Source organism: Neofelis nebulosa, chromosome 3, assembly GCF_028018385.1.
Source record: "Neofelis nebulosa isolate mNeoNeb1 chromosome 3, mNeoNeb1.pri, whole genome shotgun sequence".
NCBI lineage: Eukaryota > Metazoa > Chordata > Mammalia > Carnivora > Felidae > Neofelis > Neofelis nebulosa.
Window position 1 is genome coordinate 4,070,948 of NC_080784.1, and position 14,743 is coordinate 4,085,690.

Sequence of the window (14,743 nt, forward strand, 5' to 3'; positions counted from 1 at the left end):
GAGAAAATATTTGCAAACTGCATTTTTTTTTTTTTTAATTTTTTTTCCCAACTTTTTTTTTTTTTTAATTTTTGGGACAGAGAGAGACAGAGCATGAACGGGGGAGGGGCAGAGAGAGAGGGAGACACAGAATCGGAAACAGGCTCCAGGCTCCGAGCCATCGGCCCAGAGCCTGACGCGGGGCTCGAACTCACGTACCGCGAGATCGTGACCTGGCTGAAGTCGGACGCTTAACCGACTGCGCCACCCAGGCGCCCCGCAAACTGCATTTTTAACGAAGGATGAGCATGTCAAATATATAACAAACCCTCAAAACTCAACAAGAAAAACAAACAAACAACCAAAACAATCCAAACAGAAAGTGGGTGAACTATGTGGGCTAACATGTCACTGGAGAAGGTGCCCAGATGGCAGATGAGCACGCGAAGTGATCTCCAACATCATGGGCCACTAAGGAAATGCAAATTAAGACCATAATGAGATATCACTGCCTACTTCTCAGAATGGCCAATTTTGTTGTTGTTGTTGTTGTTGTTAGTCCTAACACCGAGTGCTGCTGAGGCTGCTGGGAAACGGATTCACACATGCACTGCTTGTGAGGGTGTAAAACGATGCAGGTGCTCCGGAAATAGGTCTGGCAATTTCTCATAAATCAATACATGCAAATATCACATGCATACAGGTCATGTATGACCCAGCAATTACATTTCTTGGCACTTATCCAAGAGACATAAAAACACGTGTTCATGCAAAAGCCATTCTTAGCATCTTGTTCCTAAAAGCCCCAAATCAGAAAGACACCCAACATCCTTCAACGACACAAAGGAGAAACAACCCAGGGTACAGGGAAGCCATGGGACACCACATGGCAAGAAAAAGGAGCAAACTTTACATACAAACACTTGGGTGGATGGCAAGGAAGTTGTGCTAGCGGCACATGCCAGTCACAAATGGTTACCCGCTTCACGGCTCCATGAACAAGACACCCTTGAAACAGCAAGGTGGATATTTCAAGATACCCTTGAAAAGACAGCTGGAGAATAGACGTGAGTTCTGTACCGTGACTGCGGTTGCTCCAAGAACCCACAGACGTGATACGAGTGCACAGAGCTGTGCAAGCACACGCGCGCGTGCACACACACACACACACACACACACACGTGAACTGGTGAAATCGAATCAGTTCTGTGGACTGTCCCAAAGTCACTGGACCCACTGTGCTACTGCGTTCCAGACAGGGGAGATGTTACCATTCAGGACAACAGTGAAGGTACAAGCGTTCCTTGTAGACTTCATTGCAAGTTCCTGGGAATCTATAATTATTTCAAAACAAGCAGTCAAAAAGAGAGACTGGCAACAAGTAAAATGTTGCAAAGGCACTGTAGGGCACATGACTGGTGTTCGAGGCTTTGGAGGATCACCTGTGATACGGGCAGGGCATAAGTTCGCCAGAGCGAATCTGAATGTGCCCATGTCTTCCCAAGAGGCTGTCCCTGAATCACTGAAGAAAGGTGGGTGTTTCTACTTCTCCATCAATCTACACACATGCGGTACCTATGCTGCTTCTTGTATTTTCCATGTTACTGAACATGCTAATCGCCTTCCTTAAAATTAACATAAATTATCGGCATAATCACCGCTTGGTCAACATCAGTTCATTTATCTAAATTTCTCATTCAGCGAGGCAAAGTTACCAAGTCTGGGCAAAGTGATTTCTCCCCAAAAACTGGAAGTCCATTGTAATGTTATGATTCTGTAATGTCATACACACTCAAAGGACTTAATCTGAAAATATTTTCAGTTTCCTCCTGGCACCTTCAAAATGTGATTTAAATAAAATGATGGGGCTTCAGGGATGTGTATTTCTTTTTTTTTTTTTTTTCTGAATTCCCCTTGATGTTCTGAGAACCTGATTTTTAGCTCCAGCTCTTGTCTTTATCGTGAGGCTAATTAATTTAACTCATGGACTCAGTTTCCTCATGTGTAAAATGGAGGGCTTTCACTGAATTCATAAAGGAGTCACCATGATTAATTATCTTCCTCTTTAGTTTCTGATGGAAGTTACTCACTAGCAAACATTCCATCATGTAAGGTAATTTAATGCCATCAGAAAGGCGATTCCTTCTAACTGCTGCTGGTATTATTTTAACTGTACTGACACCCAAACACCAATAATCCCACAAGGCTCCAGAGCCTTACGGTTCTTCGGTTCTTCGGCACTCCGTTCTCATCCAATTATTTTGGAAGGTTAAGTTGCTTTATAAAGTTTGATGAAAACACAAACCCAACATGTGATATTCTGGGCTTCTGAAAAAACAAATGACGGAAATGCTACGATGTATCCTGTCCTGTCAGAGCTGCAGCCACCTGCGAGCTCTCTCAAACAAAATAATGCATTCTCCAGTCGCTTTGCAAAGTGAGTTTTTTTCCCTTTAGTTAATCAATTATGCTCCATAATTGTACGCTGAAATCACTGAAAAAGCATTTTACTTCCTATTAGGGTTACAGTACCATTTAACTGTCTCTGATCCAATCAAGCTGTATCTTATTTTACGTATTTTCATAGGTCCCTTCTTTTTCCTGGTTACTTAAGCAATTATCTGTGTAAGTGGTGTGTTAAATAATTGATGAGCCACCTTCTTCTCCTCCTAGTTACCAGTGACGCTGTTCCTACCCTGTTTCCAGACAGCACTCCCCTCTGCAGCCGGGGTTCCCACCGCACTTTGAAAGATATTTTAGTTCCTGCAGTGACAAAGGCCTATGTAGAAACTGCAAGCATAATTTACTTACCTGATTTATGAAGCAATTCATGAAATCTAGCATATTCGTGCTACGTGGGGATTCGTGCTACATTTGTTAAGAAACCAAGGGTCTTTCACAATTGCAAAACTCCCTCTTACCACGTTTTATGATAGAACACAGTAGATTGCGGCAATTATCCCTCGTGTTTTATTAAACCTTTATACAACTGTTAGAGGTTAATGGGGCTATTATTTTTCCTACTGTCAAAATCCGCTTCGAAGCAAGACCTAGAGCACTTAGTGCCGGAAACCCAGCACAGAGAAAGCAGGCATGGCTTTTTCTGTAGTGGGATTACAAATCACCGTAGTCTGCAACCATTCAAACAAATCACCCATTAATAATAGAGCACGAAGGTCCCCTAAAAACAAAGCCGGATGATGGGCAGGACGGCTGGCCATTTAATGTTACGTGTAGTGACACTAACGACAGTATTGGGAAGCAAAGCATGCTTTTTTGGGGGGAATGGGTAAAGCAGATCATTTTAATTTTTGAAGACGATTCATGTGGGGGTGAACAGAACAACAACATATGCAGGTACTGGGCCAGATGAAAATTATTTCCGGAATAAAGTCTCAGGGTTGGAAACCACACAGCATCCTGACCAGCTGGATGATTCTGTTCCCCGGGTAGCCTTGCCTCGGAGGCGAATTAAGTGGGCTACTCAGGGTTATTCATCTCCTCACACACTCTCCTTCCGTTGCCCCTCCCTGCATCCCAGCCCCCTGCAGCTCTGAACCTGGGCGGGTACACAGGAGACAGGCTGTCCGCCTTTCACCACCGCATTCTTTAAACGACCTCTCGAAAAGCAGGCACGTCCCAGTCCGCGATCCACTGACACGCGGACTCACTCGGTAGTGCCAGGGGGAAACAGGTGCACCACAGAGTGGTCGCTGACCTCCTAGAGCACAAAATCTAGACTGACAATGAGAGTTTACTACTTGTTAACAACTCATAACAGACACTTGAAGAAAATCAATTCCTCACAGTGAAAATGTGGGTATCACGTTCTAAGACTACAGAATGTTACTGCCATTGATGTGTGATTCAATCAACAGGGTCGTTTTCATGTAATACGCGTGATTTTGATAATGCAGCATACTTTCGACCAATGCCAAGCGCATGTCTATACGTGAGATATTCAAGTGACCCAGCCATTAAAGAGGTCTCGTACAGAAGGTGTGGTGACTTGGCTGGTGGCATAGTACGTGACTAATGTAATTGTTTCACATCCTAACTTTCTGTAGATTCTTACTTTTTATGGGTCGATGTGCTGCTGTTTGGAAAAATAAACTTGTATCTTTACTCAAAGCTCACTAAATGTTGCTACGTTTATTAAGACAGGCTCTGTCTGATAAATATTTATATAACCAGAAATACCAGTTAGCTGTAACTTTCTCTGGGGAAGGAACATATTCTGAACAGCCCTAAGCTCTTGGTCTTTCCTCAATGTGTGACTACTGTGTGCATGAATGAGATGTGGGATACAATGACATCACTGAAGAAAAGTGTGAGCACGACTCTGTCACCCTGCTCCAGGCTACCACGTAACTAGGACACTCAGGCGTTCAATGGACAAGCGTTTTGAGCAACTTCTGTGTGCATGTGACTCTAGCAACTTGTAGATATCAGCGAAGAAAGGAGAAGGAAAGCTCTATCCTCAAGTTTATATTCTAGTTTTGGGGTGGGGGGAGACAAGAATAAGGACACACATACACGCACATCCAAATACACGCACACGCGCCCCGCAAGTAGAGCGTAAATACACACGTGTGGTGGCTGGGATATGTCATGGCGAGTGGTACACAGAAACCAGAGCGAAGAACACGAGGGATACGATAATGGGCAGGCAAGACGTGTGGAAGCAGGATGGCCAGTGAGTCTTTCAGAAAAGGTAAATTCTGAGAGATTCGCCGAAGGAAGGGAGGGATGAGAGTCCTTGGAGAGCATCGTTTCAAACTAAGGAAACAGAGGAGCAGAGCCGGGCGGAAGATGCGGGAGGTTTTGAAGAAACACGTCCCAACCAGTGGAGGAGGGTAAGAGGCGGAGGGGATGGAGTACAGTGCGTGGAAGCCACCGTCGTGTCGCCCAGAGGGCTCGCGGCAGCGTGACCCACCGCGGGGAAGCAGGCGGACTGGAGGCTGGGGGAAGAAGACGCGGTAACACTGCGGGCCGGCCAGGGACCATGGTGGCCAGGAGCGAAGGAGAAATGGCCGGCCTGTGATGGCTGGGAGGGCGCAGGCCTGCTGGCTGCCGGAGAGAGGGCCGGCACCAGGCTCCGGGTCCCCGGCGAAGAAAAGGAACGGCCTGGTCCGAGAGACGTCCCTGACACGGGGGTGTGCAAACTTTGCGTGGCAGCCGGATGTCAGAGTCTGGAAATCCAGATGGCAGTCCAGGACAGTAAGCCAAACACAGCTCATTCCGTTCCAGTGATCGCACAGGAACTGCTTTCCAAACCAAGACAGTTATTGGGATGGTCTGCCTTTTCTTCATCTCTTGTTTTAACCCCATTAATGAGAATTCACGGTTGCTGTTTTCCTAGCTTACACCAGTCACCATTGGCAGAGAGAGGGCTGACAGGAGAGTGTCCTTGGGCTGAGCCCTTGGTGATAACGTCACTAAGCTTAGCATCCAACAAGAAGGCAAGAAACTAGGCAAGACACAAGATTAATCCCTTTTTTTTCTTTACCGCCCATCAGAATATAAGTAAAAAGTATTTCACACAAGTATATCTCACACGCTCTTAAATTTTTCCAAACTTAAGAAAATGAACACTATGAGTGTAACATAATTATAGTGATAAGGGGATAAATGCAGTATGACCCCAGACAGATGGAAAGTCATTTATAAGGGTATATTTTAGAAAATGGATTAACCAGTCATGTGTGTTAAAAAGGTAAATCAGACGTTATATAGTTGTGATTGTATCTCTAGCTGTATAGAGTGGTTAAGGCATCATTTTGCTGTGTCATTCTAAAAACAGAGCTACAAAAATTTTAAAATCTGCCTTTCCAAATAATTATTTCTGACTCAAAAGAAAAACCAGAGGGAAAAAATGGAACTACTGAGTATCATTACAGAAGATGATACCTGATCAATTGCTTTTCATTAACAGGACTATTTGGCAACTTGGACTATTTTGCTTCAGGTATTTTTATTTTTCAAGGTAGAAAAAAAAATATTGATTATCCATAGACACAAAGGCAATGAAATAAATGGTTTACAGTCAAATGTAGGAGAATTCTAGGGTCATTTATTTTATGATGTTCTGTTGTTATTTTTACCCAAGGGTTTATAAGGTAATGCATTATACTGTTCAATTTTTCCGTAGTGTTTTCTTCTATTTTACATTAAATAATGATTCCGCATCAATGTCCTACCCTGCTTGGGTATCCACTGTTGTGACCGCTGTGCTCAGTACACAGCATGGGCCATCAATACATCTGAGTGAGTTACAACAAATCAATGTGGAGTTTGTAAAGTCATTTGTCCTTAACTTTACAGGGGAAAACAATCTCTAGCTGAAAAATAACAACCAAGGTTTTCGTTTACCCTCCTCCCTACAGATTTTTATATTTTGGAGTTAGAAGGGCACTAACGGATTGTCCAGGCTCCTGGTTCTCCCATGGGGGGCTGCTAACACTGTATCCCACATAGGCGACTGTCAAGATTCAGAAGAGGAAGACATACTGTGTCTACCGTTACTGCCGTTTAAAAATAGGCAGTGATGGGGCACCTGGGTGGCTCAGTCGGTTGGGCGTCCGACTTCAGCTCAGGTCACGATCTCGCAGTCCGCGAGTTCAAGCACCGCGTCGGGCTCTGGGCTGATGGCTTGGAGCCTGGAGCCTGCTTCCAATTCTGTGTTTCCCTCTCTCTCTGCCCCTCCCCCATTCATGCTGTGTCTCTCTCTGTCTCAAAAATAAATAAACGTTAAAATTAGGCAGTGACAATTTAATAACCACTTGGTGTTGAGAGGGTCTGTTCTCAGAAGAAAGGCGAACCCCACGTCACTGGGAGACAGCAGGGAAGCTCAGGGTGGGACAGTCACTGAGCTTTCTCCCGATGCCCTTCTGCTGAGTGATGCTCCCCATTTATGTTGCAATCTTGCCAAAGCTTAAAATGATTAGAAATGTAGAGCAATAGGCAGAATGAATACCTTAATTACCTCTGAGATTTTTTGAAAACACTTATTAATCAATAATGAATGAACCTGATGAAAAAACAAACTTGTACATCATTCCACTCTACACGGTAATGGAGGAAATTAATTGCCCTCATTATGTAGAAGGGCTAAAATATCCCCACTTGTGCCCACCCCCTGTACTATGTGATCACGTTTGTGCATGTGAAGGACAGATGTGAATGACTAAGGGGTTAATTGGTAACGTGAAACCAGGGCTGGATAAAGAAACTGACCGATATAGATTCCAGAGCAAAATTCACAGAAGATTCATCAATCCCATGGAGAAGAGAGGATATGTAGGGCTTTTGTTCCACAATGGGGGAAAACGAGCCTCTCCTGTGTTCTCCCCTTTTTCATTTATTTAGTCAGTATATACGTGCTAAGTGCTTGTTGGCTGGGCTATTGGGGAGGAGGAAGTGCAGCTTGTGATCCTGTAAAGGCACCAGCTGGGAAGGGCTTTGCTGGCTGGGAGCACTCCGCTCTCATGGAGCTGGTCTCGGACCAAATGGAGAACCAAGGCAGGTCTAGGAAGGAAATGCACTCTGGCCCTAGGGATGTGTGCTAAGTGGCTGGAAAATGGACCTCAATACAGGCACTGGTTATCTATCCGATGAAACGGAAAATGCTTTTAACCTATGCACCAGTCACTATAGATCTGTACAAACTTCCCTAACATACAAGTGATAAAATCCTTGCTTAGTCTTGCTATAAAACACAGTACATGTCACCTCGTTCCAGCACTCTAGTGACCTAACTGCTATAATTATATGAGCCTTTCATCATTAAACCATGAATTCCTTGAGGGAGTCTGTCAAATCTTTCCGTTTCCCCAGCCAGGTATCTGTCTCTCTTCCTGGCACTTGGGGAGGCTTGGATCGACACTGCCAGAAGGCATGGTCCCTTGCCTTGTCTAGTGTTTTCTCTGTTTGTTTCTCTTCAAACACCTGAATCTTTGGGTAGTTTGCCCTGTGTGGATGATCAGAATCTTGAGCAGTTTCTAGCAACCTAAACAGGGTCCCAACAGGAACCAGATGCCCCCTCTGGAGGAGAATAATGTGAGGCGGGATTACTTACTAAAGGGTTGTTTTCATCAGAGAAAATCCAGTTCCTCACGGTGTGGTTTGCTGAATGCCCATCACACAAAGTATACTGGAGAGGGCAATCTATAAACACCTTGCTTTACCCACTTGACCAAATTAAAACGTTAAATTAAGCATTAATTAACATGTTATTGTTTTAATTTCATAAATGATGAAACCTGACCTTGGCTACCTTTCATACTTTTACAACCACGGAATCCTTGTCTTCAAAGTCCAAGTCCATTTCTCTAGGAAACACGTCACTTAGTTTTCTGGCCACAACTTCTGTGTAAATAACATTTTATTATTTATTACATCGTGGACCTCAGAAGGCCCTCAGTTTCTTCGATCCTCATTTTTTTCTAATAATTAACTCTCATGTCTCACAACCAAAACCAAAAGTTTAATGCTGTTTGGAGAAAGGACAGCATCCTTTTTCACACCAAGTGAGTAATCAGGCCTTTGTCACTTCATGTTCAGATAAGGACAGAGAGACATTCTCTTTACAAAGATAGCTTCCATCTACATTTTGCTCTAGCAGAGAAGTTTGGTGTTGACCTAATACTGATGTAATGGGGAGGTTCAGCAGCTGTGTGGTTCTACATTACTGTGGGTTATCTCTGTAAGGTGTTCAACTATAAAATATAAAGTACAAAACTATTATAAATACCACATCCCCTACCCTACTGAACATCCAGAATTAAAAGCTAGCAAAAACTATCAAAACTTTATTAATAAAACCCTTCCTTTCTTTCTCTGTCACTTAGTTGTTTTCTGCCTTCATCTGGATTCCATTTTTTTTTAGTCCAATCTGATTTGAATGGCACTTTCCATGATTATCAAACAGAAAGCGTAATGAAAATATTTACAGATTGACTTTGTGTGTGTGTGGTACCTAAGGACCTGGGTTAGTCAGAGTTCAAGCAATACATCCTTTGATAGACTGAATCTTTGCATCCTCTCAAAATTGTTTTATTGAAATCCTAACCTCCAGTGTGATGGTATCTGGAGGTGGGCCTTTGGAAGGTAAGGAGGTCATGAGCATGAACCTTCATGATGGGATAAGTGCCTTGATAAGGGACAGGAGAGATGATTTCTCCCTCCACCATATAAGGATATAAGAGACGACAGCTATCTATAAACCAGGAAGCAATCCTCATCAGAACTTCAATCTGCCTTGATCTCAGACTTTCCAGCCTCTAGAACCATGTGACATAAATTGAAACCACCCAATCTAGGGTACTTTGTTATGGTAGCCTGAGAGATCTAAGACATGCCCTGTATCTGACACTTACATCCTAGGAGTCTGAGTCTACTTCTCTGTCCTCTTCAGTGGCCAGGGAACAGGGCCATCATCTAGTCAATGGACCCTGTTCCACAGGCAATGAGTAGGATACCATACAAATGGGATACTGAGAAGCAGAAGTAGGTCTACAAAGTGATTTTTAAAAGATTTATATTGCTGTTTATTTTTGTTTATTTATTAGCTGTTGTAGAGTATCTGCCATGGAGAAAACTTCATGCAGAAGCCCAATACATCACGCAGATAAAATCAGAGCTGGGTGGGCTGAGGGAGCTCAAGATGTCCATGCCAAGATTTCCATCTCTACTAAATGCTAGGCAGTGGGAAAATGGATAAAATGCGTAGATCCCAAACACTGGACAAGGAGCACAAAGAGAGCAGGTAAGTAGGGACACCAGAAGAAGTCACCAGGAATGAACAGAAAAGGCAACTCGACAGCTTGAAAGTCCTAAAAGGAACAACGGTGCCTGAGCAAGGACCACACTGGAAATGAACCCGCCTGGGTATCACCATGGGGCCTGCGGAGCTGCACTTCGTAGGACAGGTAAACGCACCGTGAAACTGACAAAATAAATGACGTCACAGAGGTAAGAACCAAACGAGGGACCAGCTAACCATGCCTGGGAGTCAGGAGAGCCTTCAGAGGGGGAGGGGAGTCTCTAAGCATGACGTGGGTTTCTGCATTCAGTGAAGGGAGGCAGGTCACTTCTGGCAGAGAGGCTCCGTGACATCATCCAAGGCATGGCAAGGTGGTCCCTTCAGCTGAGTAATAACGAGACTTCCAGGAGAAGACACTAGAAAAGTAGGTGGTAGGAGACACCTCCCGTCATCCAACAGCTAGTGACGGAGTACTACCACGTGCCAGGCATATGCAAATGGAGCCTGTATACATGTGGTCTTTATGTACATGTATATATATGTACGTATTTCCTCTTTGGAAGGACTCAGGATTTGCCCTAAAGCTATTTTATTCTTCAGGCAACAGATGATCGAGAGCATCGTAACAGGAAAATGGTAAGACCAGACTACCATATCCTAAAGATCCATACAAGAATGGAAGGAAGCAGGGATCAAACGCTAGCAGTGGAACACTTATTCATGAGAGAAATCGGAAGGTCCAGCCTCACAGTGACCATTGAGAGCAGAGAGTCAAGACAGATTTGAGACACACTTAGCGGATTCATTTAGGACAATGTCAACAGGACATTCTTCCCCAACAATGTGAAGCCAGTGCACATTCTTTCTTCCAGCAAATACTTTCGCAGGTTGAAAAGTAGAAAGAGGGGAAGCGAGAAAAGCAGTTTATAGGATTACTTCTCCAGGACGCCTCCATTCTCTCCTCTGTGTCCCCTCTAATTGACATATCAATCCTCATATAGAAAGAAAAGAGGACTTACAGACGGAGTTTTTATGACTACTGTCCTTGCTGGGCATCATCTTGACTCCTCTTGACTTCAATTCAATTGCCTTTTTCACTGCAAGAAACAAAATAAAGCCATTAGTAGGTAAGAGTCAAAGGGATATCACAAAATAGTGCTTTATCCTCACAGCATTTTGAGTCATGACTGCGTGCTTACCAACCTCTGGAAAGGGGGACACGTTCTAAGAGGTTAATGATGCAAAGCAAATGAAGTACAAGAGCTTGTGAATAATTAATGCAAGGCTATCAGGCAGCAAGATCGCATCTTATAACAGCAGTGTCAGAAGCTAAAAATGATGTGGGCTGTGGTTTACCTTCAACACCAGTGATGGCCCATCTAGAAATCACCACCATTTCAACAAGCACTCAGGCAGACTGCTCTCTCAAGGAAGGTGCAATGACTCTAGAGCTTTCTAAATTTGCTGCGTTCATGATAATTTTTAGATAAAATGTAAGCTGCTCATTTATTTATTCATGTAGTTATTTAATAGTACAAAGTTTAACATACATACATTCATGGGGAGCTCATATGGGAAATCATGTTCTGAGTGCTGGGGATAAGATGTTAAATAAAAGAATGAAAATCCTCCCAGATGCTTGTTATCTATAGACAGCATTTAAAAAAAAAGAAAGGCATATATGACATTGGTTTCTAGGGTCATAGTTCTCAAGCTTAAATTTATGTTCCTTAGTGATTTCAGGTCCTGCATCAAACATTTTAAGAAGTTTCACTTTTCTGGTCATTTCTAGAAAACAACAAGTAAGGAGGCATTTCTTGAGAAGAAACTAGGAAATAATATTTTGATTTAAAAGTCTTTTAAATAGTAAAAATATATTATTGTTATTTACATTAAAATAATAATTTAAGGGGCACCCGGGTGGCTTAGTCAGTTGAGTGTCTGACTTCGGCTCAGGTCATGATCTCGCAGTTTGTGAGTTCTGGCCCTGTGTCAGGCTCCGTGCTGACAGCTCAGAGCCTGGAGCCTGCTTCGGATTCTGTGTCTCCCTCTCTCTCTCTGCCCCACCCCCACTCACGCTCTGTCTCTCTCTGTCATTAAAAACCTTAAGAAATACTTTTAAATAATAATTTAATATTTATATTGAAAATATAATATTTAATTTGAACAGTTATCATGTACACAAATGAGACGACCTAGAGTAGCTCAAAGTATGCAGATCCGGGTTCAAATCTTTGCTAACAACTTGGTAGCTATGCGGTCTGGGTAAGTCACTTAACTCAGAATCTGTTAATTTCTCTGTAAAGTGAGCGTGGTGGTTAATTTTATGTGTCAACTTGAGTGGGTACAGAGTGCCCAGATATTTGGTCAAACAGTATCCTGGGCATTTCTGTGACAGTGCTTTGTGAATGTGATTAATATTTAGATCAACTAAGTAAAGCAAACTGCTCTCCCTAATCTGGGTGGGACATATCTAATCAGTAGATGGCCTGAATAGAAAAAAAATGCTGACATTCTCCTGAGTAGCAAAAAAGTCTTCCTGCCTGTGTGTCTTCATATTGGGATATTAGTTCCACTGTTGTCGTTGTTGCTGCTGCTTTTCCTGCCTTAAGATTTAAACTGAAACATCAGCTCTCCCTGGGTCTTGAGCCTGCCAGCCTGTAGATCGTAACTACACCATCAGCCCTTATGGATCTCCACCTCACCCACTTGCCCTACAGGTCTTGGGACTTCTCAGCTCCCATAACTGGGAGAGCCAATTTCTTATAAAAAATCATATGGAGCCTATTAGCTCTGATTCTCTGCAGAGCCCTAATGCAGTGCGCATGCTGATGTCGAATGCAGGGGTGGGAAGGCTGTACGAGGAAGGTGTAGACATAACGAACGTAACCCAGGGGAGCACACGATAGACTCCGTGCCTGACGGTGTTTGCTCTTACTCTCCTAACTGTGTATTCAGACGTGTGCCCTAGTGGTGGCCACAGCAAGCGCCCTTCGGGTTGTTCTATAGCTGATGTCACTGAACCTGTGTCCCCTCTGCACTCTGCCACCATCTCGTCGGTGGACTTTCTGGCCCCCTGGGTACAGGTCTCCACATCTCTGCTTCTCAGAGTCCCACGCCACACATTTCACCTGCCTCTTCACACAGACACTGGTTAGCGGCTTACATTGTGGGACGCGTCTTCAAACCCACCATGGTGTTTAATTCTCCCACCACTCAGGTAGGTCTTGTACAGACCTTTACTCATACCAGGGAGCCGGGAAACCAAGGCTCACAGATTTGTCGGAAGTACACGGAGAGTGAGATATGTGACTGGGATACAGATCTCCCCACTCAGAACCCACGAGGCAGAACCCTTGTGTTCTGCCAGCTTGAGTGCAGGAAGCATGGAGGTGGAGACCCCCTAAAAGGAAGGAAGCCAAAGATGACGAGAGCCCTGTACCTGGCCTTCGAAATCATCTCAACATCACCAAAGTTGAAGGGAAAGCATAGTCTACTGATACTTTTACTTTTACTTTCTTTCTGCAATAAAATAAAAGCTGATTCTACCTCACTTCCCACCTCCCTCTTAAAAAGCAAGCTCTTGCATTTGAGGAAGGAAGCAATTCCCTCCCGTTGGCACTGACCACACCTTTGCAGGGGAAAGGCATCATTGAAAAAACCTCCCCCAAGGAGGGAATCACACGAAGCCTCTTGGGAAGGATGGGGAAGTGCTCACCACTGAGCAGATTTGGGGTTCAGGAGCGGCCAAGACAAAGCTGCCGCCAGATGGGTAGGGTGATGGGTCGCGGCTTTCACCACCAAGGCTGAGACACACAACTCTAGGTAAGACACGGTGGCAGGGTACCTGGACATTTGGGATCTTGCTGCCAAGGCACTGAGAACGAGGCGGGGCCAGCTCTGATGATGACCCCTGACAGTCTGTCTACAGGCTGCTGGGACACAGAGCGTGGGGCACATGCTGGGACAGCAGACACAGGGTGTGGGGCACAAGAGGACTGGAGAGCACTCCTGGGATGGGGCAGCACCTGCCTGAGACCCTGGGGGATGCCCCAGGACAGGGCGTGTGCTGGGATGTGGCAGGAAAGGAGAGGACCCAGGACACTGGAGGTCCACCAGCCAAGTGAAAAGCAGACTCCGTGTCAGATATGACTGTACGTAGCTACTGTCACCACCGACCTTTGCTTTGGAGCCAATTCTTCACAGTTACCCCAATATGATGGCAAGTTGGACTTTCTACCTAAGGGACTGCTGAATCATTTTTTCCCAAATGTTCTTATTCACAGGATCTCTTTTGATGAGCCCACCTGTTTAGTGGCATATGGGGGTTTCAAGCACTCCCTTCTGGGCATAATCTAAAGGAGTCTGGCCTTGGACTGTGAATCTTACCCCCGTTAATATGGTCGCGTAATCTGACAAATCACTTAAACACCACAAACTCAGTTGCTAAATCTTTTCAACGACGGTCAGTCCCTTTGCTGTGAATTTCACCAGGGGGAAAATGAGAGTGTGGAAGTGCTTTATAGACTTTGAAGAGCTCTTCCCAACAGGGCAGATGAGAAATGAGTGAATCAGCCCAGTGTGGTCATGTGGCTCAAGCAGGTCGTTACGGCCGGTACCGCAGCCAGACCATGGGACTCCTAACAGTGCAGCCACTCCTGGTGGATATGGAGACGTGCCACGGAGATGCCCCTTCGTGGATGGACTGGTCGGTGGTAGTGTTCAGTGTCAGCCCCTTTCAGGGAATGCTGACCTCCAGACAGCCACCTCTCCGGGGGTCATACCCTCCAGGGGCCGACCACACTAATGCACACGAGCGTATACAAGTCCCGAAGGGGAGCAAGTTCAACTCCAAGCACCCTGTGCATCGCTGGGACTGCTTAGGACTTCCAGGAAACCCACGATAGCTGCTTTCTCCTCCTTCCAAGGGTGTTAACCCCAAAGGGCATCCCCTAGGGGGCATCCTGCTCCCTAACGTCCAACTGCCTAGCAGAGAAGCAT

At 44.7% G+C, this 14,743-nt stretch overlaps 1 protein-coding gene across 5 annotated transcripts in view; it reads right to left on the minus strand.

The window, feature by feature from the left end:
* The window catches only part of CSMD1 (CUB and Sushi multiple domains 1), a 2,016,488-nt gene that overhangs the window by 666,224 nt on the left and 1,335,521 nt on the right, over positions 1-14,743 (minus strand). For all 5 annotated transcript variants that reach the window (XM_058719853.1, XM_058719852.1, XM_058719850.1 and 2 more), the window contains one exon: positions 10,762-10,839. In XM_058719853.1, the coding sequence (XP_058575836.1) occupies positions 10,762-10,839 (78 nt within the window). The remainder of the gene's footprint in view (positions 1-10,761; positions 10,840-14,743) is intronic.